General features: G+C 39.0%; 1 protein-coding gene across 1 annotated transcript in view; it reads left to right on the forward strand.

The window, feature by feature from the left end:
• The window catches only part of LOC127987694 (uncharacterized), a 2,462,016-nt gene that overhangs the window by 31,877 nt on the left and 2,404,359 nt on the right, over positions 1 to 25,780 (forward strand). Inside the window, exons 9-17 of the mRNA XM_052590053.1 lie at positions 1,947 to 2,120; positions 2,306 to 2,476; positions 7,416 to 7,589; positions 7,774 to 7,944; positions 8,094 to 8,264; positions 8,480 to 8,653; positions 8,811 to 8,981; positions 18,537 to 18,710; positions 19,266 to 19,427. Of these exons, the coding sequence (XP_052446013.1) occupies positions 1,947 to 2,120; positions 2,306 to 2,476; positions 7,416 to 7,589; positions 7,774 to 7,944; positions 8,094 to 8,264; positions 8,480 to 8,653; positions 8,811 to 8,981; positions 18,537 to 18,710; positions 19,266 to 19,427 (1,542 nt within the window). The remainder of the gene's footprint in view (positions 1 to 1,946; positions 2,121 to 2,305; positions 2,477 to 7,415; positions 7,590 to 7,773; positions 7,945 to 8,093; positions 8,265 to 8,479; positions 8,654 to 8,810; positions 8,982 to 18,536; positions 18,711 to 19,265; positions 19,428 to 25,780) is intronic.

A 25,780-nucleotide genomic window follows, 5' to 3' on the forward strand; every position in this document is an offset into this window, starting at 1 on the left:
GTTCTGTCTCTGTAATCTGATCAGCGAGTTTCTGTAAAGCTGAGCTCACATGCGCTTGCGGAGGGATGTAAACACTGACCAGAATGAACGAGTGAAACTCCCGTGGTGAATAGAACGGCTTGCAGTTAATGAAGAGTGTTTCGAGATTTGAGCAGCACGTCTTCTTTAACACAGTTACATCTGTACACCACCGTTCATTGATGTAAAAGCATGTCCCGCCGCCGCGCGATTTCCCTGTTGATTCTGCGTCACGATCCGCTCTAAACAGCTGAAAGTCCGGCAGATGGAGCGCGCTGTCCGGTATGGTGTCATTCAGCCAGGTTTCTGTGAAACACAGAGCAGCAGAGTGTGTGAAATCTTGAAAAATTTGTCCGAGAAAGCAGAAGGAGTTCGTCCGTTTTGTTGGGTAGAGAGCGGAGATTTGCCAGATGGATGCTAGGCAACGGCGTTCGAAATCCGCGCTTCCTGAGTCTGACGAGCGCTCCCGCTCGCTTCCCCCGTCTGCGCGTCCTGAAGTGCTTGATCAGCGCCGCCGCTCCTCCGATAACAACGTTCACTAAAACATCTGAATAATTGAAATCCGGAAAAACATCTTGTGGTGCGTTCTGCCGAATGTTCAGCAGTTCTTCCCTGGTGAAACTGATGGCAGGAATATAACTAAAGACAGGACAAACTAACAAAAACTAACAAAAACACAAAAACATATGCGGAGCTCGTCACGGAGGCAGCCATCCTGTATCGGCGCCAGTCGTATCTATCTGATACACCAAAAACACTCTCTCACACACACACACACACACACACACACACACATACACATTCATTCAGCCAAGTATGGTGACCCATGCTCTGAATTTAACCCATCCAAACACCCAGAGCAGTGAACACACGCGCACACACACACACACACACACACACACACACACACACTGTGAACACTCACCCAGGAGCAGTGGGCAACCATTTATGCTGCAGCGCCCGGGGAGCAGTTGGGGATTCAGTGCCTTGCTCAAGGGCACCTAAGTCGTGGTATTGCCGGCCCGAGATTCGAACCCACAACCCTAGGGTTAGGAGTCAAACTCTCTAACCACTAGGCCACGACTACCCTAAATCAACTAAACTGGCATAAATCTGAAAAATGTGACATGCAACATGGAACAAGCATGCCCCCCCCCCCCCCGCACACACACACGCACACAGAGAAAGGGCAGATAAAAGAAAGATGAAATGCAACAAACAACAACAAACTCTAACTTTGACAAAAAAAATTATGTATTAAAAATGTTTAAATATATATTCACAAAATATGTATCAAAAAGTTGTGAGAAGTTGAAGCATAAAAAAAATGAAGTGAAAATGAATGAGTCTCTATGGACCTCTATTGGAAACATGTGGTCATTGCACTTTAATTCCTTAACCATAAGAAAAAAAGTTTTTAGACTAACCTCCAGATAGCAGTATTCTATCCCTAACACATAGAGCAATGTCCAAAAACTATTTAGATTTAATTAAGATCATCATTTAAGTTATTTTTTCTTAAAAAAAAAAACCCTCATATTTCATGTGCCAATTTATGGAATCGAGACGGGAAAGGGGAAGGGCTAAGGTATAGAATTGGGATTGTGCCAAAGTCTGCAGGGCAGGGGTGCCTCCAGGACAGGTTTTAAAAAACTGTAACAGAGCTATAGTGATGGGTTGTACTAAGAATAACTGTAAAAGCTGCACCTCAAAAGTGTTATATGAGCCAATAGATGGAGAACAACAGTGAAAAGTGCATTTAAAAACAGTAGCAGGGCCATCCCTGTGGCCTTTTGGGTTCAGTTTTACATTCAATTACACAGTAAACTGACAAGGAGCACAATTCACTTTAGGGATAAATATTGTTAAGGTAATTTCTAGAATAGGTCATTAATCTCTTAAATGTTACATTTTCATTTCTGTTCTAGACTTTCAAACTGCAGTATCAGTGAAGAAGGTTATAAAGCTCTGGCTTCAGCTCTGAGATCAAACCCTTCACACCTGATAGAGCTGGATCTCACAGGAAATGATCCTGGAGAATCAGGAGTGAAGCAGCTCAGTGATTTACTACAGGATCCAAACTGTCAACTCAACACACTGAGGTGAGATATGATGAAATAATGCCAGATAAGTTGCATTCAAGTGAATAATTTTTAGAAATATTATTTCATTGTTGCAATGAAGTAAATTCTGAATTTGAATTTTACGAAGGTTCAGAATCAGATGCTGTTTTCACCTAGTTTGGTTAAGAACTGAATTGAATCTTGCTTCATCTTCTCTTGTGCAGGTTTTTGGGTCCTGCTGCAGATGAAGGCTGTCAGTATGTGACTGGAATTGTGGGTAAAAACCCATTACTCCTGAGAGAGCTGAATCTGAGTGAACATGAACTAGGAGACACAGGAGTGAATCAGATCTCTGCTCTACTGCAGGACAAACACTGTATACTCAACACACTGATGTGAGTGTTTGACATACATTAATATTAACGTTATCGAGTGGAAATAAACTAGGAAACTCAGGAAAAATTTGTTGTTGTCTCTTGGAAAATACACAATGCACAATGCACAATTGGAAAAACTTAAATGTGTGTGTGTTTTTTTTTTTAGTTATCTACATTACTATATGTTAATATGCATTTGTAAATACATTTTTTTTTTTATTCTGGTTGAAAGTCTCTTCACCTCCTGATAGCAGTTACTAATGGTCTAAATGTATTTATATCATCTGTGGAAGGCATAGGACCATAAAAAGTTAATCCAATTAGATTCTCCGGTATGAAGATTATGATGGGCTGTCCTACTTGTCTGTCAAAGCATGTCTGTTTACGCAGACATGATATCTCACACTGTGTTTCATTATGCCTGTTTACATTCATGTGTTTTGGAGGAGGCGTGGCTTTGTAAAGTGATTTTACAAAGCTAGCTTGCTATTGCTAGCCTTTTTGCTAAAAGCCACATCAACCAGCTCTGCCCAGCATCTTCCTTGCTAATGTATGGTCTCTGATGAACAAGATGGATGAACTAAAGATCTGGACCCTCACACAGAAATGGCTTATGGAGTGTAATTGTTATGTTTTTCACTGAAACATGGCTCTGCAATGATGTCCCAAACAGAGTGGTACATATGGATGGGCGTTCTTTCTTCAGGGCTGACAGCGAAGCAGCATCCTCTGGTAAAAACAAGGGTGGTGAATATGCATTTATGTAAACGAATCATAGTGTAAAGACTCTGTCATTGTTGATACCCACTGCTCTACTGATCTGGAGTTTCTGATTATCAAGTGCAGGCCATTTTATCTGCCATGTGAGTTTATTTGCATTGTTGCTACTGCAGTTTATGTACCTCCAGACTCTAATGCTAATGTGGTTATGAAATAACTTTGTGCTGCTATTAGCAAATTACAAACCCTGCACCCAAAAGGAGCCTTTATTGTTGCTGGTGACTTCAAACACTGCACTTTAAGATCTGTTCTCCCTAAATTTAATCAAAATGTATCCTGCACTACAAACATAAAACATTGGACCACGTTTATACTAATGTGACTGATGCCTACAAAGTCACACCCCTCACCCACCTGGGTCAGTCTGACCACCTCTCTTTGTTCCTGCTCCCCAAGTATACCCCAGTTATCAAATGTGTAAAACCTGCAATAAGGACTGTTAAAATCTGGCTGGAAGGTGCTAACTTGACTTTTCAACATCAATTTCAACATAGAGACTGGAGTGAGTTTGCTGCCCAGGCCACCACAAACTCTCAGATTAACAATGACACTTACACCAACTTTGTCCTGGAGCACATGAACAGGTGTGTGAGCAGAGTTACCACACACAAAATATAAAATTTTCCCCTCTTAGGCTTACAGCTCAGCCAGAGCCAACCTGAGGAAGAGCATCTGCCAGGCCAAACTCACACATAAACAGAAGATTGAAGATCACTTTAATTCTTCAGACTACTGGCGTATGTGGCAAGACATACAATCTATCACAGATAAAAACCACTTAACTCTGTGCCCCCTCCAGCTCTGCCTCTCCCCGACGAGCTCAATCACTTTTATGCTCGTTTTGGTCAAAATAATAAGGAGATCTCACTCAAAGCTGAGCATCAACCCAGTGAACTGCGTCTCACACTCTCCACAACAGATGTTTACTCCACTCTGCGTAAGGTGAATGCACGGGAGGCAGCTGGCCCTGATGGAATACCTGGTCGTGTGCTTAAAGCCTGTCCGGAGCAGCTAGCTGAGGTCTTCACAGACATTTTCAATCTGTCCCTGGCCCAAACAACTGTCCCCACTATCTTCAAAACCTCCACCATCGTACCAGTACCTAAACACTCCACTGCCTCGGTCCCTAATGACTTCTGTCCTGTTGCACTCACCCCCATCATTGCCAAGTGCTTTGAGAAACTGGTTGCATCCCACTTTTAAATCTTGTCTCCCTGCTACACTAGACCCATTACAAATTGCCTATCACCACAATAGGTCAACTGAGGATGCCATCTCAACGGCAGTTCACTTTGCCCTCACCCACCTGGACAGTCAAAACACACATGTGAGAATGGTGTTCATTGATTTCAGTTCTGCATTTAATACGGTTATCCCCTCCAAGCTGATCTCCAAGCTCAGCCAGCTTGGAAGTCAATTAAATTCAAGTTTATTTGTATAGCGCTTTTTACAATACAAATAGTTACAAAGCAACTTTACAGAAAATTATGTTTCAGACGATGAATATTATTAATATTATTAATTAATAATTATTATATGATGCAGTCACACTTGTAGCAATATTTGTCAGTTCTGTTTGTTGATTCAGGGTTAGCATCATCTGGGGTCCTCTGAGGGTCAGCATCATCTCTTCTCCGGTGTTCTGGTTCCAGACTGGAGCTTGTGTAAATCCTAGTTACCACGGGATGTAAATCATAGAACATGGAAAAACATACAAACAAAATTGAGACATCATTAGCATAGCTGCTGATCCAACGAAGTAAAATTAGTTTAACCCAAGCTAATGAATAAGAATGCACATTTGATCAGATGCAATTACACTCACAATTCAAGAGATACATTATTCGAAAGCTTGGAGAAAGAGATGCGTTTTTAATCTAGATTTAAACAGAGAGAGGGTGTCTGAACCCCGAACATTATCGGGAAGGCTATTCCAGAGTTTGGGAGCCAAATGTGAGAAAGCTCTACCTCCTTTAGTTGACTTTGCTATCCTAGGAACTACCAAAAGTCCAGTGTTTTGTGACCTTAGGGAGCGTGATGAGTTGTAGCGTGGTAGAAGGCTAGTTAGGTACACAGGAGCTAAACCATTTAGGGCCCTATAGGTAAGTAATGATAATTTGTAATTGATACAGAACTTAATAGGTAGCCAGTGCAGAGACTGTAAAATTGGGATAATATGATCATATTTTCTTGACCTCGTAAGGCCTCTAGCTGCTGCATTTTGGACTACCTGTAGCTTGTTTATTGAAGCAGGACAACCACCTAGAAGTGCATGAATTAGCTTTTCTGCATCAGAAACAGACAACACGTCTAGTTGCAGATTGTAGTCTACAAGATTCTGTGTAGTGTTTTTTGGTCCAATAATTAATATCTCTGTCTCATCCGAATTTAATTGAAGAAAATTATTTGTCATCCAATCTTTTACATTTTTAACACACTCTGTTAGCTTAGATAATTGAGAAGTTTCATCTGGTCTCGTTGAGATATATAGCGGAGTATCATCAGCATAACAGTGGAAGCTAAATCCGTATTTTCTAATAATATTACCAAGGGGCAACATGTATATTGAAAATAGGAAGGGACTTAGGACGGATCCTTGTGGCACTGCATATTTTACTGATGATAAATGAGATGACTCCCCATTTAAGTAAACAAAATGGTAGCGATCGGACAGGTAGGATCTAAACCAACTTAGAGCCTGCCCTTGAATACCTGTATAGTTTTGTAATCTATCTAGGAGTATGTCATTATCTATGGTGTCGAACGCAGCACTAAGATCAAGTAAGACTAGAAATGAGATGCAGCCTTGATCTGATGCAAGAAGCAGCTCATTTGTAATTTTAACAAGTGCAGTTTCTGTGCTATGGTGGGGCCTGAAACCTGACTGAAATTCTTCATACAGATCATTTTTGTGCAGGAAGGTGCTCAATTGAGCAGACACAACTTTTTCTATAATTTTAGATGGATGATTTGAAATAGGCCTATAATTTGCCAGTACACTAGGATCTAGTTTTGGTTTCTTAATAAGAGGCTTGATAACCGCCAGCTTGAATGGTTTTGGGACGTGACCTAAAGATAATGACGAGTTAGTGATATTGAGAAGCGGTTTTTCGGCTACATAACAACTCTTTTAGTTGTTTTTTAGTGGGTACAGGATCTAATAAACATGTTGTTGGTTTAGATAAAGTGATAAGTTTATTTAGTTCTTCCTGTCCTATGGTTGTAAAGCACTGCAGTTTATCTTTGGGTGCGATGGATGAAACTGAAGTGTTAGACGCTGTAGAATCTACATTCACTATTGTGTTTCTAATGTTATCTATTTTATCAGTGAAGATATTCATAAAGGAATCAGCACACCCATCTGCAACTGGATTCTAGATTTTCAGACTAACAGACCTCAGTTAAGATAACCTCTCCTCCTCCATCATCAACCTGAACACCGGCGTGCCACAGGGCTGCATTCCTCTTTATGGCTCCAACACCATAATAAATTTGCATACAACACTACGGTGCTATGGCCATTTTTAAATATCTACACCAAGGCCATAGCATTGAAATTACGTATGGATATTGTATGTATACTCACACTTTTAGTATACTCGCACTCACAGCATCTAAAAAAGTTGATTTATTCACCAAACAGGCGAAAGTATATTTCAAGTATGGCATAGATGAGTTGTTCAGTGTAAAAAAAAAAGTCAAATGGAAAGAGAAAGTGTGAGCTATATTACAGCTTAATTAATGAAACATACTTTAATAGAACCTCAGAAGGACAATATTTCACTGAAAAATGCACAATTTATAGCTTAGGTTAAAGTCATTATGTGCATTAACGATGTGGGTCAAATATAATGTAATTTAATGAAAAACTATGTGAATGGAGCTCTGTGGCATTGCAAGATTTTGTGTCGGCTGCATTTAAACCCCCATTTGAATTTTCCTGCTCTGTGATATGAGAAGCCTCATGTGCCAAAACAAAAACAAAAAAACCCAATAAGGCAGTTCCTTAGCGGAGGTTCCTGTATGTTAATTTTAACCCCCCTCTCCATAAGAGGTGTTTATCTGAAGGCAAAAGCCATTCCTTTGTGGTCCACAAAGCCTGATCGTTGTTGGTTAAAGGTAATTTCTAGAATTTCTCATGAATCTGTTAAATGTTAAATTTTTATTTCTGTTCTAGACTTTCAGACTGCGGTATCAGTGAAGAAGGTTATAAAGCTCTGGCTTCAGCTCTGAGATCAAACCCTTCACACCTGATAGAGCTGGATCTCACAGGAAATGATCCTGGAGAATCAGGAGTGAAGAAGCTCAGTGATTTACAACAGGATCCAAACTGTCAACTCAAGACACTGAGGTGAGAGATGTTGAAATAATGCAAAATAAGTTATATTCAGCAGAATAATTTATAGAAATATTATTTCAGTGTTGCAATAAAGTAAATCCTAAATTTGATTTGATGTAGTTTCATAATCAGATGATGTTTTCACCAAGTTTGGTAAAGAACTGAATTGAATCTTGCCTCATCTTCTCTTGTGCAGGTTTTTGGGTTCTGCTGCAGATGAAGGCTGTCAGTATGTGACTGGAATTGTGGGTAAAAACCTGTTACTTCTGAGAGATCTGGATCTGAGTGGACATGAACTAGGAGACACAGGAGTGAATCAGATCTCTGCTCTACTGCAGGATAAACACTGTCAGCTCAACACACTGATGTGAGGGTTGTTTTCAGTTATCATGTGTTTACTGTATCTTTAGGAAATTAGGTGGACTGGACACATTAATCTTTAGTAATTGTTTAATTTTTTTTTTTTATCAAGTACTCTGTGTCTGTAAATTCTCTCTCTCATGTTCATAATTTTAGGCTGCGTGATTGTGATCTAGCAGAGGAAAGCTGTTCAGCTATGGCTACAGTCCTGAGATCAAACTCCAGTCTGAAAGAGCTTGACATGAGCAACAATAATCTGCAGGATTTAGGAGTGAAGAAACTCCAGAAAGGATTAGAAAATATAAAATGCACATTAGAAAAACTCAGGTAAATGTAAAGAACCATTGTTTGGTTTTAATAATAACATTCTCTTTTGGTCAAAATGAAAATATTACTTTAGTAATCTAAAAAAGCAAAGACATACTCCTCCTGTCAGATGGTGAAATGTTTTTTTTTTCTTCTCTTATCAGAAGAAGAATGATATAAACCGTTTTGTAGTCATATTAATTATATAACTTTGAATATAAAAACCTTTTCTATAGACTTTCAGACTGCGGTATCACTGAAGAAGGTTATAAAGCTCTCTCTTCAACTCTGAGATCAAACCTTTCACACCTGATAGAGCTGGATCTCACAGGAAATGATCCTGGAGAATCAGGAGTGAAGCAGCTCAGTGATTTACTACAGGATCCAAACTGTCAACTCAAGACACTGAGGTGAGACATGATGAAATAATGCAAAATGAATGATATGCATCATCAATACAGTTAAAAAAAACAATACAGTTAATGTAAAACCATCCCTTTCACAGTGTTTTAGCGTCAGATATTATTTATTTCTGAAATGAATTTTATTTAATCTTCTCTTCTGCAGGTTTTTGGGTCCTGTTGCAGATGAAGGCTGTCAGTATGTGACTGGAATTGTGGGTAAAAACCCATTACTCCTGAGAGAGCTGAATCTGAGTGAACGTGAACTAGGAGACATAGGAGTGAATCAAATCGCTGCTCTACTGCAGGATAAACACTGTACACTCAACAGACTTGTGTAGGTTTTTTAATTGTTACAAGGACACTGTCACGACCTCCCCCCAGTCTAGGGTCGGGGATTCCGGACAAAGTTAAAATAAAGAATTGAGACAAGGCCCGCCCCTCTCCTGTCCCAGCTAACACAAACACAACGGAGCGAGAATATACTTAAGAGAGAAAGCTTTTAATTCACAAAGTAACATAACATGAAGCGTGAATCTTCAGGAGGGGTTATAGCCAAAATAACAAAAGAGGAACTAAGACATGACATTTAAACATTAACTTACCTAACAAAACCAAAACCCAAAACAAAATACATCAGTCTCCCCTTTACTCCCTAGCTGTCCAAAAACAGGAGAAAACAAGGGTTCATAAAACAAATGGCAACCTCCTCCCTACGGCTTCCAAAACAAACAAAAGATTACATTAAAGCAAACATAAGAACAACGAACTCTCACTCGAACGGCAACCACCCAACAGCTACCATCAGGACAACCAGTGCGATGAATGTCTGGGGCAGGAGACGGCGGGCACAACGACAGCGGCCAATACCGTGGAGCTCTGCAACGCACATACACAGCGAGCTCACAACGCCGAACCAACCACGTCAACCGATGACCCACATGTCGAATGACCGACGCGCCCCTCTTCAGTACCATCCTCCTTAGCTTTTAAGCATGCTCCATCCTCCACATAATCACCTGCAGCTGCATCCAATTAACACTGCGTAGAGGAAAAGAGATAAAGAGAGAAAGGAGGGAAACTGCACAACAAATATCACCACAACAAAGACAGATAATAAACAATTAAGTCCAGAGGACGTAACACCCCCACCCTTAACTACAAAACCCAATTTATAGTAAAGACAAAGGTAGCAAGCCATGCAGTTTTCAACAGGCCATCTAACTATCGTCGGTATAAACCCGGGACAATGCATCGGCTACAATATTCTCTGTACCTTTCTTATAACGGATGTCTAAATTAAACTCTTGCAAAAAGAGTGCCCATCTCATGAGGCGTTGGTTAGTGTTAGACATACGAGCTAAAAATATCAGAGGGTTGTGGTCTGTGTACACCACTATGTGATCACCGGAGCTTAGGTACACTTCAAAATGCTGAATAGCCAACAATAGAGCTAGAGCCTCTTTCTGTATGGTGCTATAATTCCTTTGACACCTGTTGAACTTCTTCGAGAAATAGCTCACTGGTTGTTCGATCCCAGCATCATCAGCTTGTATCAGCACCGCGCCAGCACCATTAGCACTCGCATCCACCTGCAGACTAAAAGAAACAGCAAAATTCGGAGCCTGGAGAACTGGAGCATTGCATAACAGATCCTTAGCGGAGCGAAAAGCGGTTTTACAAGTTTCATTCCACACAAATTTACGTTCCGTGCTCAGCAAATCAGTAGGAGGTGCAACTACCGAGGCAAAATTCCGACAGAAACCTCGGTAGTTACCCAGTCATTCCCAAGAAACGCCGCAAATCGCGTTTATTAATAGGTGAAGGGAATTTCAAAATGGCTTCAATCTTATCCTGAACCGGTTTAACCTGACCTTGTCCGACCAATTTACCAAGGTAAGTCACTACCACCTTAGCAAATTCACATTTACTGAGGTTAAGTGTCAAAGATGCTTTAGCCAATCGCTCCATAACTGAACCAAGGGTGCTTAAATGATCTTCCCATGTCAGACTATATATTACCACATCATCTAAATAGACTTCGCAGTTTTGCACATCTGACAACACAAGATGCATCAGCCGTTGGAATGTGGCAGGTGCATTGCGCATCCCGAAAGCCATGACCGTGTACTGCATGAATGCGTCGGGTGTAACAAACGCAGAAATTTCAGAAGCGCGCGCTGTTAATGGCACCTGCCAATAACCTTTTAAAAGGTCGAGTTTAGTGACATAGCATGATGAACCCACACGATCAACACAGTCCTCCATCCTAGGGAGAGGAAAAGAATCAGCCTTAGCAACATAATTTATTCTGCGAAAATCCGTGCAGAATCGAAACGAGCCATCAGACTTTGGCACCAGTAGACAGGGCGAGCTCCATGGACTCTGACTGGGTACAGCGAAACCGTTACTCACTAAATACTTGACTTCATCTTTCATTGCTTGACGTTTCTGTGGATTAACTCGATATGGGTGTTGTTTGATCGGCGTACATCACCAAACAGCGTAGAATGCTTGTGAATCAGTTCAATAACATCATCACGCTGATTCTTAGACAAATACGAAAGGTGGGATGGCAAGGTGGCTAAGATAGAAGAATTCGAAAACCTTCCACAAGATGCTTGAACATCCTTGCCAGTCACCTCACCTGTCTCTAGTGCACCAATGAGAGATGGTTCAACAACATTCGTAGTAGTCACAATTTCAGCAGAAGGGTTGACTTCAGGCACATCTCTGGCAACATATGCTTTTAACATATTAACATGGCAAACTCTACTTTTGCGTCGTCGATCTGGAGTTAAAACTGCGTAGTTAGTATCGCTCAGTTTTTTCTCGATTTTATATGGACCGGCAAAACGAGCATGCATGGGAGAATTAGGCACAGGCAGAAGGGCAAGCACAGCCTGCCTGAAAGTCACGAACAACACTTGTTCTATCGTGTCTACACTTCATCTTAATTTGACTCTCAGCAAGATGCTGTTTAGCAACTTCCCAAACACCATGAAGTTGTTCACGAAATGTACCCACATATTCAAGGATGGGTACACGAGGAAGATCTTTAGCAAGAAACTGTTCACTTAACAATTTCAAGGGTCCACGAACAGTGTGTCCAAACACGAGTTCCGCCGGACTAAATTCTAAGGATTCTTGTTTGGTACTCCTTATTGCAAACATTAGCAAAGGTAGTCCATCCACCCACTCTTTATTCGTTTCAATGCAATAAGTGCGCAACATTGATTTTAGCGTCTGATGAAAACGCTCGAGCGCACCCTGCGATTCAGGGTGATACGCACTCGACATCTGGTGTTCCACTTGTAATCCATCTATCAGCTGTTCAAACAAACGTGAAGTGAAATTTGTTCCCTGGTCGGTCTGAATTACTCTAGGTAACCCGAACAGAGAGCAAAACTCCTTAACCTCCACTTTCGCTTTTATAGAGCGCAATGGCACAGCTTCAGGGTAGCGGGTGGCTGCGCACATTATAGTAAGAACGTACTGATGACCAGACTTAGATTTTGGCAAGGGGCCAACACAATCCAAAATAAGTCTCTCAAACGGCGCCCCTATGACAGGAATAGGTTTGAGTGGCGCATGCGGAATCACCTGATTAGGTTTGCCCACAAGTTGACAAATGTGACAAGACCGAACGAACGCAGACACGGAAGACTTCAAAAAAATATCTAGCGATGCGGTCATACGTTTTTGTAACACCAAGGTGACCTGAACAAATATGTTCATGAGCTAGCTTCATAATTTGCAAACGATAACCAGTAGGAAGAACAATCTGATATACACGATCACTTCCTGGGGTTGACGGCTTCCACCAGCGCATCAACACATCTTCATCCCAAAAGTAACCCACCAAAGCATCTGACGCTCGAGTTCTATCAACAGCCGCACTGATGCATTTAAGCAGAGTTGAATCAGATTTTTACGCAGCGATTAACTTTTCCCTTCCCACTTTTAAGGAGGTTTCGTTTGCGCTGGAATTCTCATCACACGGTAATGGTTGGGGTTTAACAAGCAATTTATATTCTCCGGCCTCAGGCAGTGCAGCTAAAAAGGAACTTGACAGATCCACTACATCTTCAAATTTCTTTTGTGCACGTGTTACAGCACATGCCGAGAAAACAGTGGAGAATTGTGACAGAGCAGCTACCTGCTCACTAACATTAGGCTTCGCTGACACAATCGGGAATGGAAAAACTTTAGCTCCAGCCAAATCATTACCCAAGATCATACTCACGCCCTCCACAGGTAACTGTTGCTGCACACCAATGCTAACAGGACCCGAAATGAGGTCAGATTTTAAATGGACTACATTCAACAGCACAGGAGTACAGCCCATCTCAATACCTCGAATGAGTACATCATCGCCTGTATATGACGCACTCGAAAACGGCAGTACACTCTCCAATATCAGTGACTGTGCGGACCCTGTATCTCGCAGCATGACTATAGGCTTTGCCTCAGAATCATCCGAAAGCGAAACTAAACAAGTTTGCAAAAACGATTCAAACACATTAGGGCTAGAATGCGGTGGCTGTCCAGACACAGAAATAAATGCTACCCCTTTAGACTTGCTAGCTTTTTGCTGCCAGGCTTTACAATTTGTGATAAGATGGCTAGGATCAAGGCAATAAAAACAAGCTCTTTTTTTGTCAGGACGTTTTACTGTATTTGCTTCATCGTCAGCCCTAACAAAATTACCCCTTGACATCCTTTTCTCTCTCCCTACATCCGCAATGAAGGGTGCTGTATGAGCGCGCATAACGGGGAATACGGTCTTATGAGTGAGCACGAATTCATCTGCATGTATTGCTGCATCCGCAAGTTTAAATACTCTCTGCTCGTTCAAATGTACCACAATACTTTCGGGCAGACAGCTCTTAAAATCATTGAGTAAGATTAACTCTTGCAAGCCCTCAAGAGTCGTAATCTTAGTAGAAGCACACCATTTCTCGAATAACAGTCTCTTCTCACGCGCAAACTCCACAAAGGTTTGCTTGGCTGCTTTTGAACATGCCCTGAATCTCTGTCGATACGCCTCCGGTACTAACTCGTAAGCACGCAATACAGCCACTTTCACAACATCATAATTCAGTGAATCTTCAATTGGCAGGGCAGCAAAAACCTCTTGCGCTTTGCCAACAAGATTACACTGCAATAATAATGCCCACATCTCTCTAGGCCATTTCAAGTTAGCCGCAACACGTTCGAAGGCCACGAAGTACGAATCAACCTCAGTCTCACGGAATGGCTGAACGAGTTTGACATACCTACTAATGTCAAAGTCGGGTTGATCCATCTCAGAGCTACCGGAAGCCAGAAGCCTGGAGCGTGGTGACGAAACTGGTCTCTTATACATCTGAGCTTCCAGGTCCAATTTACGCAGCTTAACATCTCGATCAGCTGTTATCTCCAACTCTTTCAGTCGAAGCAGTTGCGTTTCATATTCCTGTTTCTTTAACTCAAGATCTAACTCTCTTAAGCGAACAGTTACCATTGGGTTTACTTGAGAAGGCTTTTTACCATTCCCCGAATGTACATCGTCAAATCCCTCTCCACCAGTCTCTGCCTCCAGACCTTCAGCTATGGAATGTTCAGGCGAAATACCAGTCTCTACTAACCTAGCTAACAACTCCTCCTTAACAACCTGCTTCCTTCCCTCTTTAGAAACAGTTATATTAAAGAAATCCGCTATCTGTATCAGGTCTACCTTCCTACACCGTTAAAATTCTCCTAATGTGGGCGAAAGAGTGAACTTAACTAAATCAATATCTATCCTAAACCCTACGAACTTCCTCCCCTTTTAAAAGATCAAAACAGCCAAGCAAAAAGGCTTTGACGACAGATAACGATTAAAAAAAAAACAACCATAACAAATCACCACGAACAACAAGCCCTCAATTGCTATGGTGTCACGGCCATACGAATTGTTACAAAAAGACGAGCGAACAGCCAAACAAACACCAAATGTTATAATAACCGGACGAAGTACCAATTATCAAAATGGCTGGACGAGCCCCCAATTGTCACGACCTCCCCCCAGTCTAGGGTCGGGGATTCTGGACAAAGTTAAAATAAAGAATTTAGACTAGGCCCGCCCCTCTCCTGTCCCAGCTAACACAAACACAAAGGAGCGAGAATATACTTAAGAGAGAAAGGAGGGAAACTACACAACAAATATCACCACAACAAAGACAGATAATAAACAATTAAGTCCAGAGGACGTAACAACACTTTTAAATTCTTGCTGGGTGTTTTTTATGTGTATTCAGAGATTGCTGACTGAAACACCATATATGTCTTTTGTAATGTGTTTTTCTTCATCATCACCAGTATTTGTTAACTGTCAGCTAAAACATACTTGTAAATATTAAAGGTTTCATTTGATGTTGCTAAAAAAAACATTTAGTGTATTTGGTTTAATGTAATGTGCTTATGCCGTTTAATGTAAAAAAAAAAAAAAAACTGATTATTTTCCACGTACTGTACATTGTCTCTTCTCTATGCCCCGCCTTTCTGAAACACGCAGTTTTTTTTACAAAGCTCCTCGTTCTGAAAAGTGAGGTGTATGCTGATTGGCCAGCTATCCAGTGCATTGTGATTGGCCGAATTCCTCAAGGGTGTGACATAAATGTTATGCCCCTTAACATACTGTGATGCTGTGTGTTCCAGTGCGACAAGGCAAAAACCAATAGAACCCATTACAATTGCATCGAGTGGGGACATCATTAGGGGCCAAGCACCGAAGGTGCAAGGCACCTATTGTAACCATTAGCATCATTTTTTTCTTCCACCACAAGTCTATGGCAGCCCATAGAACCGTTTGTGGAAAAGTTGTATAATTTGGCACACTGATAGAGGACAGTCCCAACATTAACTATAGCAAATTTGAAGTCGCTTAACTCCAACTCTCTAGCGCCACCACTCTTCCAAAGTTTCAATATTTTTATGCTAATAACTTTTGAACTGTAAGCCAGAAAATGAATGAATCCTTTGTATCCTTTTCCTCTGAACCCTTGGCTCATGCCAAGTCGAACTAACCCCTAAATTAAAAAATCCCAAGGGTTAGTTTTTTTGCTATTTTTCAAAAAACCTACTTTTTCGAACTCGTCCTAGACGGTTTGTCCGATTTTCACGTAAATTGGCTCAGATCATCTTCAGACAAAGCTAGCAAAAAGTTATGGAATTCAAATTGATTCATTCAACCATTCTCGAATGACACGTGAACAAATTTGATGAAAAGCACGCAAAAGTGCATGTGAGGCTATATCTCAGCAACCGTTTGGCATATTGAGACCAGACTTGGTGTGTGTTATAATAACCATGACCTGAGACTACCTGCAGTGTTTCGACACAGCGCCACCTAGTGGTCAGGAGATATGAAAGATGCATATTTTGCCTTATAACTTCTGAATGGTTTGGCCAAAAATCACACAACTGGTCTCTTTCGATTCAGTGAGTCATGTCCAGTCGAATGATATCCAGTTTTCCCCCATGTCAGCCATTTTAGGTGTCAGCCATTTTGAATTGATTTAAAATGCTGTATTTTTTTAACGCATTATCGTATCGTTACGAAAATAATTACAAAAATATTCAACTCCATGCCCTGAAGGTACTCAAAAAGTTTGGTGGCAGCACCACCTCAAGAATTATAATTAAATACCTAAAAAATGCTAATAACTTTTGAATAGATTAGACTATTGAAATGAAAATGTTCTCCTTATTTTCTTTGGGTCATGCCGAGAACATCGATACAAATTATGCCAAAATTGGCCATACTTCCTGTCCGCCATTTTGATTAATGTTGAAAATCTACTTTTTCAAACTCCTCCTAGCCCGTTAGTCCGATTTTCACCAAATTTGACGCAGATCATCTTCAGAGCCCACTGGCCAAAAGTTACAGATTTTGTGTCGATATACAAAACGGTTCTCATTTAGCACATCAACGAATTTGCTGGAAGGATGCCAAAATGCATTTGAGGCTGTATCGCAACAAAGCTTTGACATATTTGCACCAAACTTTGTACGTGTCATTGTCACCTCACACTGATGATGCCACATCAATTTGGTAACAGCGCCACCTATTGGTCAAGAGTAATAGACCATTCATTAACCTTCAATTACAAAATTTCCAAAAATGCTAATAACTTTTGATTGCATTAGGTTATTGTAATGGAACTGATCTCAAAATATTCCATGGTTTATGCCGATAACATAGATTACAAATATGCCAGATGGACTTCCTGTCTGCCATTTTGATTCATGTTGAAAACCTACTTTTTCGAACTTCTCATCAATCCTTGGTCCAATTTTCACCAAAATATAGAGGGATAATCTAAAGATTGTGCTGACAAAATGTTATGGATTTTGTGTCAATAGACAAATCAGTTTTTTCGCATACTACAGCAACAAATTTGAGGCATGATACTAAAATGGCACTTGTAGCTGTAGCTCTGCAATGCTTTCACAAACAGTACAGACCAAAAGTTATAATATATTTGATGAATAAAAGGTTAAACAGGACTGCATTTATTCAAAATAAAAATAAAAATTATAATAATATATATTCAAATAATATATTTTCTTTACTATCACTTTTTTTTTATAAATTTAACACATCCTTGCTGAATAAAAGTATTGATTTTATTTAAAAAAAGAAAAAAAATTACTGACCCCAAATTACTGACCAGTAGTGTGTATTGTTATCACAAATATTTATATTTTAATATATTAATATAATATATATATATATTTACTTTTTATTCATCAAAGTATCCTAAAAAAGTATCACATGTTCTGAAAAAATATTAAGCATTAGAACTGTTTCCAACTTTGAATTTTTTAGGATCATTATCACATGATGCTTTAGAAATAATTCTAATATGATTCATTATCAGCTTTGCATCACAGAAATAAATGATAATTTAAATTATAATAAATTTAAAAATAATTATTTTAAATTGTAATAATATATCACAATATTACAGTTTTTTCTGTATTTTTGATCAAATAAATGCAGGCTTGAAGAAAGAAACTTCTTTCAAAAACATTAAAAATAGTAATGTTTCCAAACTTTTGGTCTGTATTGTATTGACACTAAATTTAGTGTGTCAATATCAGTTAAACAGAACACACCATATCAATTTGATAACAGCGCCACCTATTGTTCACACTTGATAAGCCAATAAATCATGCTACGAGAGGTTGTATTTATGATTTTTTCGCCATGTCAATTACAATAATCCTAAAATTGCTGTAATTGCTCATTGTTGCATTTGGTGTGATGCTCCATGCCAAGTTTAGCTCCTCAATTTGCCGGTGGAGTGCTTGGCCCCGTAATTGCTGCTTGCACCAGCATTGTAGGCTGCTCTCTCAGGAAACCGTTCTGATCCTCTGTAAAATGCACTGCTCTATCTGAATATTTGGGTTGAACTGTTTTGGAACGTTGTTGTAGATACAACTTAAAAACTGATTTCTAGTTGTGTTCTCTTTCGGAAGGCCAAACAAAGTAGTTTCGCTTTCACATCAAAACACACAGCATCTCCATGACATGACGGTAGCGTCAACAATGCTACAATGAGAATCAAAGTTACGCCTTCTTTCTTTGCATGAATATTTGTGCTGTGTTATACAAATCTTCTCACATAGTGACATAGACATGTGGGGGCTTGTTAGAAGGAGCCGTTTTAGGAGGGTGTCATGTGTTCTTAACTTTTTATAAAGAATATTTCATTGGATTTGAGACTTTAGGCTTTGTAACTTTACAGATATTCTTTATGCACCAAGAGCATTTAACACTCCAAAGAGAAAGGAAAAATTGAAATAGCATCATATGACCCCTGTAAGATTAAGATTAAAATTGACGTGTTTTCTCTTTCTGCAGTCTGAAGAACAACTGTATCACAGAAGGAGGTTGTCATGTTCTGGCTGCAGCTTTAAATTCAAACCCTTCAAATCTGACAGAGCTGGATCTGAGTGAGAATAAACTAGGAAACCCAGGAATGAAGATCATCTTGACTCTGTTTGAAAATGTACAGTGTAGACTGGAAAAGCTGAAGTAAGTATTTTAAAAGTATATCACATTAATTACCCAGACTCTAGTGACCCACCACAGTTTCATAAATGTGAAAATATTTCACACTTCTCTTAATGCAGTTATAAAATCACAAAAGGCTGCATTTTAATTAAATATATAGCCTACTTTGACACTTGCTTAAGAGGGAAGTGCATTTACATGTGAGCAGATCGATAGTTATAATCAATAAATCTTGTTCTTCGACCAGTACCCTCCAACTTTTATCATCAGCACACTGGAGAAGAAGCACCATGTCTTTTAAATTCATATCTTTCGTTTTCTATGTGTGTTCAAACAATGGTGGCATCACTCAAAATCTGTCAGTGGCCATGAACTACAAAACAACCTGCATAGTTTCTTGTTAATAGGCTTAAATATTATACTGTAAAATGCTAAATATTATAATTATCAAATTAACTATATAATTTTATTGTAATTATCACGAAAATCTCATATTGGCAGATTAAAGTAGTAGTTTAAGCTGCTATTTGCATAACTGTATCAATAGATTAATTAGTTGTGTTCTCTCTTCTACAGGTTAAACTGCATCAGCATTACAGATGAAGGTTGTGCTGCTCTGGCATCAGCGTTTAATTCAAACCTCAGAGAGTTGGATCTGAGCAGGAATCAAATAGAAGACTCTGTAGTGACAGAAATCTCCACTCTGCTGAGAAATTCACAGACACTACAGATACTCAGGTCTGAATTTGGTTAATCTAAACAAGAATCAATGTAGAGCTCCAGTTGGTCTGTAAACTGGCGCTGTGTCACAAGGAATGGTTTAGTAATGTGAAATTGGTGTGTTGGTACAGATACATTTATAAAATATTGACAAACAGATTTTTTTGAGGTGATGGGAAATGTTAATATCTTAATGGTGCAATAAATGTTTTTATATATTATTCGTTCTGCATACTTTCAGACTGCAGCTTCACTGAAGAAGGTTATAATACAGTTGCAATCAAAATTATTCAACCCCCTTAGCCTGCAAGACATTTTGCTGTGGAAAATTTTATGAAAACAATTCAACAAAGGCATCAGTAAAGTATAAGAGAAGTTTAATACACTTTGGAGTTATTCTGAGAATGGAACATTGATGAATTATGATGAAATTCAAATTGGCTCTAAACATTCATTTTCTAAATTATTAAATCCATCAAAGTCAAATTTTGTGCAGAATATGTATTAATTTAAATCAGAATGTATTATTTTAAATCAGCAATACACACTGCCTGTAAGTGCTAAGAAGCAGCTGTTATCTCTCTACTACAGTCTTGGTCCATTCCTCGCCTGAATAAGCTTCCAGATCACTGATAATCTTTGGTTTTCACATTGCCACTGCTTTCTTTAAATTCAATCAGATATTTTCAATGAGAATTAAGCCTGGAGACTGAACAGGCCACTCAAGTGTATTCTGTGACTGATCCCTGAACCAAGCAGAAGTAGATTTGGATATGTACTTTGGGATGACTGTTCTGCAGGAAAGTCCATTGATCAAAATACTTCAAAGAATCCATGATGTCATGATTTCCACTTCCTGCTGCAGTAAAGCAACCCCTTAACAGGACTGATCCCCCTCCAAGTTTGACGATGGTATTCTTCTGCTTATGAGCTTTGCTATTTTTGCTGCAGACATACTGCTGATCCATGGTCACATCACTCCATAAATAAATACAAAAATGCAGTCTGCACACTGAAAAATACTGCTCCATACAAAAGTGTATTTAATTATTTACAAGGCAACGTTTCGACCCTCAGGTCTTCATCAGGCACAATCTCAATAAGTAAAGAACACCTTTAAATACATAACAGGTGCTCACCTTAATTAGACTTCCTCACTTAGAAGTCATGTGACAGAAACAAATCATGTGACAGAAACTTTTTTTCTGTCACATGACTTCTAAGTGAGGAAGTCTAATTAAGGTGAGCACCTGTTATGTATTTAAAGGTGTTCTTTACTTATTGAGATTGTGCCTGATGAAGACCTGAGGGTCGAAACGTTGCCTTGTAAATAATTAAATACACTTTTGTATGGAGCAGTATTTTTCAGTGTGCAGACTGCATTTTTGTATTTATTGATTGCATATCCAGTTGTCTTGCACCTGGCCCAAATTTGGGTTCATGTGATGTGCACACCACTTCTGTGTGTTCTGACACATCACTCCATAAAACATTCTTCCAGACTTCCACAGGTCTACACAAATACATTTTAACTAGTTCATGTCTGCCTTTTGTTCATCTTGATCAAGAGTGGTATTCTGCAAGATGTTTCAGCACGAAGGCCGTACTTGTCTAGTGTTCTTCTTACAAACTGCATTGAAATGGTTTTCCTCTTTCCATCTGGTCATCTTGCAAATATTTGGATGTACGTTGCAGGTTTTTTTCATTTGCTCTGATTAAACATTTTATGATATTATTCTTATTCTTCAACACCCTCAAATGTTTTCTGATACAACACACTTTAAGCTAAGGAATAAGTCTGAGAGCTTTTATTATAGACTTTCTAAAGTAATACAATTATTTATTCTCTATGGCTTCTCTATAGCTTTGGTGAGATCTCTTGCTGATATTTTTGCTAATTGACTTTAGCACATGCATGGGCTAACTTTATGTATGTATAACAGTTCAAGCTAATTCTGTTTTAATAGAGTTTCTAAAGCCTTAATTGTGTTTTGAGACACTTTTGCTAACCACCATGCAAATAAGTGACTTAAAAACAGCAATGTTGAAGAGTTTGAATAAGTATGGCATAGCTGTGTTATTGTAGAAGAGACTGTAGATGGTTCGCACTCTGAAAGATTAGACAAAGTCTTTGACAAAAAGAATCAATCATTTATTTAGAGCAAGAGCAGACGTTTCAGCCATCCAGCTATTCTCAATGCTCATAATGAATCAACCATAGACATGCAGTCAATTAATACCTGATAGATAATCAGGAAACAAGTAACAGGTGCAAAGGGAGGGGCTTCAGCCCAGACCCAGAGAACAAGTAAAAACACAGTTCTTTTAATAGCAAAGTTAACAATATTTATCTCTAAAAAAGAATAAAGGCATTTACAGAAAACATGAATAGTTTATCTCTTCATTCATCCCTTTCGGGAAAAGGCTGTTGAGTTCAAAAATCCAAAAAGATTCTCTCTGTAGCAGTTTTTTATCTACATCACCACCTCTTCTTTTAGGCAAAACTCTTTCTATGCCCAGAAATTTCAGGTCAGAAATTGCATGCTTAGGTAGTTGAAAATGTTGGGAAACAGACAAAGTTGCATCACATCTCCTAATTACACACAAGTGTTCCAAAATTCTCGTTCGTAAAGCCCTGATAGTTTTGCCTACATACAATAATGGGCAAGGGCAGGTCAAAATGTCTAAGCCTTTTTAATAAGGGTTTGAGTTTTGTCCCTAGTAAACCTGCTGATTCCTTTGTCACCAAAATAGAACTGTTTAAATTAAATTAAAAAATTTTCGCAATCTGAGACTGAAAACCTATTACAAGGACACTACAACTACCTCTTCTCAGATTTACAACAAACAGGAGCGAGGTAAATTTAAACCTACAAGTACTTTTTGCCCTCCCATCTTTAACCCCTCATTGGATACTTTCTGTAGACTTGTTGAACGGGATGTTGAGCAGCTTTTTAGCAATCCTCATCCTCACAATGGGATGAATAATTTGACAATTTCTGAAAGACAGGCTCTTGACAAATTTTGCAAAGATAAAAATATTGTGTTAAAGCCAGCTGATAAGGGAGGTGGTCTAGTTATTATGCCTAAAACCCTGTACGATCAGGAGGTTCTAAGACAATTACAAGACCTGTCTTATTATAGAGCTTTGCCCACTGATACTACCAGTAGATTTCAAAAGGAAATAGAACTATTCCTACAGCAAGCTCACTGCTCTTCTCTTATCTCTGAACGAAAATTTCAATATTTGTTCAATCGTACCCCGACTAGACCAGCCTTCTATATTTTGCCTAAGGTTCATAAGAATCTATCTAATTCACCAGGTCGTCCAATTGTTGCAGGTAATAATAGTCTTACTGAACCTCTTTCTAATTTTGTAGACTACATTCTCAGACCTTTGGTTACTTTGCTACCTAGCTATCTCAAAGACACATCTGACTTTCCTAAATGTCTGTCTCAAATTAGTCATCTAGGTCAGGATGTTTTGCTTGCGACTATGGATGTAACCTCTTTATATACAAACATTCCTCATACTGATGGTTTGACTGCCTTGAAGTATTTTCTTGATCTGCAGACTAATGATGATGGTTTACCTACTAAATTCATTGTAGATATGTCTGAATTAGTGCTCACTAAAAACTATTTCTTGTTTGAAAACCAATATTACCTTCAGATTAGTGGCACAGCTATGGGTGCCACTATGGCCCCTGACTATGCCAATCTTTATCTTGGTTTTTTGGAAGAACAGTATGTGTTCAATAACAATCCTTTTTTGGAGAAGATAATATTGTTCAAGAGATACATTGACGACTGTTTTGTGATTTTTCATGGTTCATTATCTGAATTTGAACTGTTTGTCTTATACATGAATTGCTTAAGACTAGGGCCGGGACTTTAACGCGTTAATTGAGATTAATTAATTACACAAAAAATAACGCGTTAACTAAGATTAATTAATTACAGAAAAAAACATTCCCGCGTTTTTAATAACTTATTTTTGCACCGCGGAACGTTTCTCACTGGATGAGTTTCGGCGGACCGATTATACTGGAGCACCAACTAGCGTTCGCATATCACCGCAGCAGCACATCGAGCATCAAGTATCACCTCAACGCAAAACATATAGCAGCTAGCGAGGACTTTACACTTTATGTTGAACTATGTATTATTTTGTTGGTGCAACAGTTTATGTTGAACTCTTTATTGTTTTGGCCAAGGTTATTGAGAGTTAGTATGTTATGGCCTCTGAAGCAACAGAGAGATGTTTTCTAATAGTCAGTGTTTTCAATGTTCTGAATGTAATTGACAGTATTGTGTTTTACTTAAAAAAAAAAAAAAAAAAAAACACCTTACAGAAGGTTCCAGCACCTATAAGCTTCCTGAATTTCTGAAATGTAATATTTCTAAATTGTTTCTAAATATGCTATTGCTACTCTTCATGGCTACTCTACTTACTTCATGCCACAAGTGCTCATCCAACATCCCTGAAACGTGGTCTGCCTTTCAGTCAGTTCACCAGATTGCATCGTATCTGCTCTGACAAAAATGACTTTGAGGTAAAAGCAAGACTTCTATATAGAGATTTTAATTCTAGGGGATATCCCAACAATTGGCTTGATACAGCACTAAACAAAGTACGTGCCTCTGGTACACATTCGTCTAATTTGGTCTCCAAACTAAATGAAAACCGCTGCATTTTAAAACTGACCCATAGTCCTTTGAGTAGAGAAATTAGAAACATTGTTAATTCTCATTGGCATATAATTAAAAGTGACTATCAACTGAATGGACTTTTTCAAAATTTACTTTGTCTTTTCTAGAAGCTCAAACCTTAGAGATAGGCTGGTCCATGCTGATACTGCCACGTCTCCTTCTGGTACTCTTTCTAATGCCCAGGGTAATTTTCCATGCAAAAGTTGCAATTCCTGTATACATTACCTTAAACTCCAATCTTTCACACATCCGCACACACGTAAGATATATAAAATCAAGCAATTGATTACATGTAAATCTACTCAAGTGGTGTACATTTTGACCTGCCCTTGCCCATTATTGTATGTAGGCAAAACTATCAGGGCTTTACGAACGAGAATTTTGGAACACCTGAGTGCAATCAGGAGATGTGATGCAACTTCGTCTGTTTCCCAACATTTTCAACTAGCTAAGCATGCAATTTCTGACCTGAAATTTCTGGGCATAGAAAGAGTTTTGCCTAAAAGAAGAGGTGGTGATGTAGATAAAAAACTGCTACAGAGAGAATCTTTTTGGATTTTTGAACTCAACAGCCTTTTCCCGAAAGGGATGAATGGAGAGATAAACTATTCATGTTTTCTGTAAATGCCTTTATTCTTTTTTAGAGATAAATATTGTTAACTTTGCTATTAAAAGAACTGTGTTTTTACTTGTTCTCTGGGTCTGGGCTGAAGCCCCTCCCTTTGCACCTGTTACTTTTTTCCTGATTATCTATCAGGTATTAATTGACTGCATGTCTGTGGTTGATTCATTATGAGCATTGAGAATAGCTGGATGGCTGAAACATCTGCTCTTGCTCTAAATAAATGATTGATTCTTTTTGTCAAAGACTTTGTCTAATCTTTCAGAGTGCGAACCATCTACAGTCTCTTCTACATTTTACTGGTTTTCACGCACCTGGACTTACAACTAGCTTTCATCTGAGTGCAACAATATTCCCTTGTCCTCATAGCTGTGTTATTAAAAACATATTATAACAAAAAAATATTACATTATATATTTACATTATTAATTTAGTAAGCCAGTGAACTGTTATAGATGCAATTTAGATTTTATCGTGGATCTTCAGAAAAGCTTTTATTTGTAAATTACTGCAGTCTCTGAGGGGTTGAGAAATGTTTATTGCAACTGTAGGTTATAATTGTGGAAAATTAAAAGAAAAAAAAAGCATTTGTTGTAGTTTACTGTGGCGAGTGGGGCGGGGCCGAGAGGCGTGGGAACGAGGAGTGAGGCCAGGTGTAGTGATTGAAGATGAGCTGCACTTGAGCCCCACCGCCGGTATCGAGTCCCACGTAGGAGATGGAAGGATATAAAACTGGAGCGACGACCGTGAAGGAGGAGAGAGGACCAGGCCTGGGACATTATTTTATGTTTGCTTTTTATTTGTGTGCACCAGTCGTGCGCGAGGGGCTGGTGCGCTGTTTTGTGTTTATTTTGAATATTAAAATTATGTTTTGATTGAGTCCACTGTAATGATACGACCTTTGTAATCATCGGGCAGAAGGAAGTGGGAACCGGCGCACAATCAAAACATTTTAATATTCAAAATAAATACAAAACAGCGCACCAGCCCCTCGCGGATGACTGGTGCGTGCAAATGAAAAGCAAACATAAAATAA

This window comes from Carassius gibelio, chromosome B22 (genome assembly GCF_023724105.1).
Source record: "Carassius gibelio isolate Cgi1373 ecotype wild population from Czech Republic chromosome B22, carGib1.2-hapl.c, whole genome shotgun sequence".
NCBI classification, from domain to species: Eukaryota; Metazoa; Chordata; class Actinopteri; order Cypriniformes; family Cyprinidae; genus Carassius; species Carassius gibelio.